Raw genomic sequence first — 6060 nt, 5'->3', positions numbered from 1 at the left:
CTTGATGTGGAAGATTTATGTGCATCCCTGGACACAACATGTACTCAAGTACTTTATGCCTATTTCAGTACAATTTTGAAGGACTTGTATTATCATATTATAGTATTTTCATATTAAGCTCCTACATTTCAGAGGGAAATATTGTACTTTGTGCTCTAATACATTTTAAGCTAGAATACAAAGAATACAGGAGTCCTGCATCCCGCTCCTACTCTGGTAAAAAAATTAAATAAACTTTAAAAAACATAGGCCCACCCAGGTGCATCATGGTTCTACACCTATCCTTCTACCTATATAACCCAGGGGGCCCACAGTGTCACCCAAATTCCCAAACAAAACAAAAACAAAACAAAATACTAACTAGACAAAGCTAAACATGCAAAACAAGGAAATAATTAAATTATAAAAATAGCTAGCAAAAGATATGCTATCGATTTGTATTGATCTGAGCATATCATACTGAGTTAAGATAAGAGATCTTCATAAGGCAAACATCTTGAATAATTAAACAAAAAATCATTACCAAAAAAAGCTAACAACAAACAAATGGCTCCAACAATACTGTTTTACTTGTACTTTTATCTGTAATTGAAATCTTATTGAGTGCTCGGTTGACGTTTCCTTTACTCGACAATGTTCAATAAAGTTTTTGATTACAAAAAAAAAAGTTGCCATAGACGATCTTTGTGCCGTTTCGGCGTTTCAGACGGGCGCATTTTGTGTGACACACAATCACTTCCGCGTAGTAAGCGAATCACAGCTGGCGGCAACTGTAAAACTGGAGTTTAATATCGCTAACTAAACGTAGGTACACTTTTATCTGAAATTACGGTTCATATGCTGAGAGAGTCACTGCTGTCGTACCAACGAGCTGTGTAGCTAACACGCTGTGTACTGACAGCTCGGACCGGTGTTCCGACAACCCAACTTAGCAGGGTTTAGTTTCATGTTTATGTTTGCGCTTCCGTTAGCATGGACGCTAGCGGAGGAACAGCGAGCATCATGGCCTCAGAAGACGAGCACGAAGTCCAGTATGTAACACCGGAGGAGGAGGAGGACCTGGAGCTAGCGCTAGCAAACATGACAGTGGAAGGTAACTGTGAAGTTCACATGATGTTTGACAACAGCAGATTTAAACATTACATCAAGCAACGAGATCTAATTAGCCACGTTCTTGTCATTAAAGGTGCATTCTGTAGTTTTAGGGAAGAAAGTTTGAGATCTTCATTGACTGATTTTTTTTATGCTTAAACAAACTAAATAAACAAACTCTTTGTTTTTTTTATGACTGAATAATCCGAATAAACAAATTGACCTTAAAGGACAACACAATTTCATACTGTTTGTTTATATGTGGCGGACCCTGCCACCTTTCTAGCTTCAAACAGTGTTCTGGGACCGCTTGTTTATTCAGTTGTGGAAAAGATCAATATTTATGAGTTCGTATTATTACCTTATTAATAGTGTAACTATGAAAAATCTCGTTTGATTTTGATTTTTTGATGTTTGATTTTGATTTTCTTCTCCAAAACTAAATAGTGCCCATTTAAAGGTAAATAAGGTAAATAATTAGCTGAAACAAAGTTAACAAAGCTATCAATTACTGTACTAATATTGAAGTCAGTGTATTTCCATCTATGCAAAGTCTGAAATAATATAAAGTTAGCTGCACCAATTACTGCTTGTCTGCTTTTGTGCATTGATAAAAATAATCTAACATAGAATTACAATCAAAAATATGGAAAATAAATGCTTAAACTCATCATGCAAGGTCACATAAAAATATACATTAAGGGACATTATCACACTCAGTCATCAGTGGTTAAAACTAGGGGTCGACTGATATGGGCGCTTTTTCATACCGATTATTAGAAATCCAGGAAATGTGGGACCGATATTCATATTCGACTCTTTGTGTCAAAATGTCAAACAACCAGTGATAAAATAAACCTAAGTACAGTTTAGTGAGGTACGTCACTTGAGTATAACCATTTTCTGCTACTTTATACTTCCTCCACACTGCATTTATTTGATAAATTTAGTTACTAGTTACTTTGCAGATTCAGATTATTTATTAATTGTGATGTTTTACCAAGCAGATGTTGTTCGTGGGACATTGTGTGAGAGGAATTTGCGACAGAGCCAAAGTAGCACATTTTTGAATCCGTTTATTTTATCTGCAATCTCACAGAAAAATCACAGATACTGATAATCGGAAAATGCTGAATATCAGCCCCGATAATCACCCAGGGCCGATTATCAGTCTACCTCTAGATAAAACAACATTGCCATCGTCCCCATCATAAGGGAGGCATGAAAGAGCAAATGATTTCTCACGCAAGAGGGGAGAAACTTAAAAACATGCTTTCTGGGAGACAGTACGTGACCAATCAGACAATAACATGATCATCTCACTAACAAATTGAATTATGTGATGAAACCTGTTTTTGTCTCCAATCAGCCTTGGCATCATTATAATGTTTTCTAATTTAGTTCCCTCTAATTTCCTGGTTTTGTTTCCTTTCCTTCTTTCCTTCCCCAGACCTGCTGCAGAGGGTGCAGGCCGTGCAGACGGACAACATGACAGAAGAGTTGGGCGTCAACACGGACCCGGACTGGGAGAGAGAGCTGGCGGCCATGTTGGAGTACAGCTCCAGCCTGACGGAGCAGTACGACAGTCTGACAAGGAAGCAGGAGGATGAGGAGGTGGCGCACGAAAAAGACAAACAACAATGGCAGAAGAAGAAGGAGGAGGCCACCCGCCAGCACCAGGTGAGACACACAAACTCACTGTTAAATGTGCTGTGGTCCTAAACAGAGGTGTGTATTATTATGAAACTGTGTCTGTGTTTTCAGGCTCTTATGGAGAAACTGGAGTCCCTGCGAGTTAAATTGCAGCTGAACAACTCCAAGGCCACCAGGAAGAACTTCTTAGCCAAGAAACAGGAAATGACCGCAGAGAAGAACAGAGCAGAGGAGGACAAAAACAGGTAAAAAAGAAAACAAGGTGGAAATAAATGAATGAAAAGACTAGACAAGGTGTTCAAATATTATCTTTTGAAGTTCAGCTGCGTATTTTTGTGTAACCTTTGAAACATTTGGCTGCTGTTGACCCAAAACTTTTAACAATTGGGTTGACTGCAATTGAAACCAGCGTATATTTAGATCAAGTCATTTACAGCCAATATAAAATCAGATAATTGAAGTGGATCAGCTGAAAAATAAATATATATCCAGACCATTTTTAAAAAATATATCGCGCAACAAGTTAGCCGTAGGTGGCTATAAGCTAACATCACCTCTGTGTACTTTACATTTTCTCACCTTCCTCTCACCTGTTGATCAACTAATTAATTGATCAACTAATCATTGCAGCTATATAAGTAAGTAAACACGATTATTAGGAGATTGAAATAGAGAGAGGGAAGATAACAATGTGAAATCTAAAAACGAAATACAGTCCACAGCCTCACGCTTCTCTTCATCTTTCCTCCCCCCTCGAAGGCTGGCCAAGGAGCTGGAGGAGAGTGAGAGGAAGCTAACAGCTCTCACGGAGGAGCAGAGCGAGGAGCAGCGGAGGTGGCAGGAGGAGCTGGACGAGCTGAGGCAGGAGATGGAGCGAGTGAGGAAGGAGGCGCAGGAGGCCGAGCTGGTGGCCTTACAGGATGAGATCGCTGCTGTGGAAAAGCAGAGAGACGTCGCCATGGCTCACATCGAGGCCTGGCTGAGAGAGGTACAGACATCAGAACAATAGATCATGGTTTAGTGACTGCAACTATGAGAATTTATATGTAAACCTAAAAATATTTGTGGTTACCCGTCCCAGGTGGGGCAGTACCTCAACGCCCTCAGGGTGGAGTTTCCGCAGCAGTACCATCATGAGAGGCAGAAGTGGGAGAAGAAGGAAGGTGTGGTCCGGAGGAGCAAGGCCGAGCTCCAGAGCCGTTTCCAGGAGGTTCTGCAGCAGCTCCAGCAGGGTCGTGAGTTAGAGTCCCTCCCCAGGATCAACGTGCCGACTCTGCCGCAGGTCCCCATGGTAAGACCCCCAAAAATATATCATTTTTCAAGCTGAAGCTACTTAAGGGAACCTTTTTGGAAGGAATGTCATGACTCAAGGGACTTAACTTATTTAACTTCAACTCATCTTTAACTAAGCTTGTTTTCTCCCACAGGCTGACCTGAGATTCAGTCAGATCATGCAGTCTCTGCCTCGGTTCATGCCTCCTCCTCCACACCCAGGGAACCGACCCCTCCATCTCCCGAGACACCCACACTTGACGTACCAGCAACAGTTCCAGCCTCCTCACCATCCACAGTTCCGTCACCGCTACCACCACCCACCACCCCACCACCATTTCCAACTCCCCCTCGCACCCCAGCCCCATTCTCCGTACGTACAGTCTGCCCACCTGCCTCAACCTCAATTCCAGCCCCACATCAGAGCTCCACTGAGGGTCACTCCACCTCCCAGTCTCTCCCCATCCCCTCCTGTTCAGCCCATCCACCCTGTAGTTCCATCTCCGCCTCCCCCCGCTGCTGCTGCTGCCGCCACATCCGCCCCTGCCGGCAAACTAGACAAGGTTCTGGAAAAGCTCGGGGCTCGGTACCCACAATGCAACAGGGCTCAGCTGATGTCACTGCTCCAGCAGGTGAAGAGCTCACGTGGTACCCTCGCAGGCATGTCCATGGAAGAAGTCATCGAGCAGGTCGGCTTTAAGCTGGCACAGAGCGAGAGATCAGCCCCGGGGCCCATCAGCCGCCCCGTGCCCCCTGGCCCCATCCAGAGGCCGACACCTCCCCCGCAGAGAGCAGCAGCAGCAGCAGGTGGAGGGCAGGCTTTCGGGGCCCGTAAACTCTGCCTGATGTGCCAAAACCACGTGGATCCAGAGAGCCGCCACCCACTGAGCTGCTCCCACACCATCCACAAAGACTGCATCAGAACGTGGCTGCAGTCCAGCAAGAACAACTCCTGTCCCTTCTGCCCGGCGAAGTGACGGACAAAACCAGGTGGTGAAGTTTCAGCCACGACTCTGTGCCTTTCCAAAAGTTTCTTCCTTATGTTAAATAATGAATGTCTTTGTTTGCAACAGATGTGGTTTTGCAATAGATATTTTTTTTGTAAAATTCAACCTATAATAAAGGTCACTGAAGAAAAGTAATGCAGTTGTTAAGGCTGGTGAATAAAGTGAAGTTGAAGTATAAAGCAGCAGAGAATGGAAATACTCAAGTAAAATACCAGTTACTCAAAATTATACTTGGCACAGTACCTGAGTACATGTTAGCGCAATTTGCTATCATGACTTTGTACAGTCAGCATGGAAATCAAGAACTTTTTTCTTTTTTAAAGCGAGATAAGAATATCAAACAACGTAAATGTTTTTACATTTGAATTTGTGTTGCAAATCAAACAACATATGATTCAGGAGCTTTACAGGCTTTTGGAGGTGTATTTTTTCCACTCTTGACAGAGCGTGCTAGCCAAGTCCTGACTCCAGGTCTGCACTTAACATAGAGACATGAGATTGATGTTGATCTACTCAATTCACTCTTCAAAATACAGAAAATAAGCATATTTGTTTCAAATGCTGAACTGTTTGTTTCATGTGAAGTGTGAAGATTAACAGTAAACATCAGGAAACAAGAGGCTTCTTACTAAAATATGATGCACTATATGTATAAAAACAGACTTCACAGCTAAGGAGACATATTTAATAATAGACTGAAATAAACAGTTTTTCTCTTATGATGAGCTTAATTAAGTCTGTGGCTGCTCACCCTTGCACTTAGAGTATGAAGTATACTTCACTATAAATACATACACACTAGTGTCACACCTCCAAACATTCAGACATCGAGATCTGCCCATAAACACTCAAAGAAACAACCTATTGCCTTTTAAAGATTCCCCTCCAAGATAAACACACTCTCACATTCTCTCTCCCTGTGGACATCCCAGTCAGCCTTAATGGGAGCGCTGGGCGGTCGATGGGCGAGGTTAAAGGAGCCGTCGCTTCCCAATAAATATCAGAACACACACAGTGCAGAGAGCTGAAAATGTGT

At 42.7% G+C, this 6060-nt stretch overlaps 1 protein-coding gene across 1 annotated transcript; it reads left to right on the top strand.

Moving 5' to 3' along the window:
• Window positions 1–734: 734 nt before the first annotated feature.
• Window positions 735–5160, top strand: rnf214 (ring finger protein 214). The gene is made up of 6 exons (XM_073466227.1): window positions 735–1093; window positions 2543–2772; window positions 2857–2990; window positions 3505–3733; window positions 3827–4036; window positions 4173–5160. The coding sequence occupies exons 1-6, from the start codon at window positions 973–975 to the stop codon at window positions 4992–4994; spliced, it is 1746 nt and encodes a 581-aa protein (XP_073322328.1). The 5' UTR covers window positions 735–972; the 3' UTR covers window positions 4995–5160.
• The last annotated feature ends 900 nt before the right edge of the window (window positions 5161–6060 follow it).

Source organism: Pagrus major, chromosome 5 (genome assembly GCF_040436345.1).
Source record: "Pagrus major chromosome 5, Pma_NU_1.0".
Classification (NCBI taxonomy): domain Eukaryota; kingdom Metazoa; phylum Chordata; class Actinopteri; order Spariformes; family Sparidae; genus Pagrus; species Pagrus major.
Note: the sequence above shows the minus strand (reverse complement) of the source record. Positions and strands in the feature narration are given on the sequence as shown.

Bases quoted from the DNA above. Each gene is read 5' to 3' on its own strand.
- rnf214 (XM_073466227.1), top strand. From the start codon at position 973: ATGGACGCTAGCGGAGGAACAGCGAGCATCATGGCCTCAGAAGACGAG. The intron at 1,094-2,542 runs GTAACTGTGAAG...TTCCTTCCCCAG, and splicing joins AGCAAACATGACAGTGGAAG to ACCTGCTGCAGAGGGTGCAG. The intron at 3,734-3,826 runs GTACAGACATCA...TACCCGTCCCAG, and splicing joins TCGAGGCCTGGCTGAGAGAG to GTGGGGCAGTACCTCAACGC.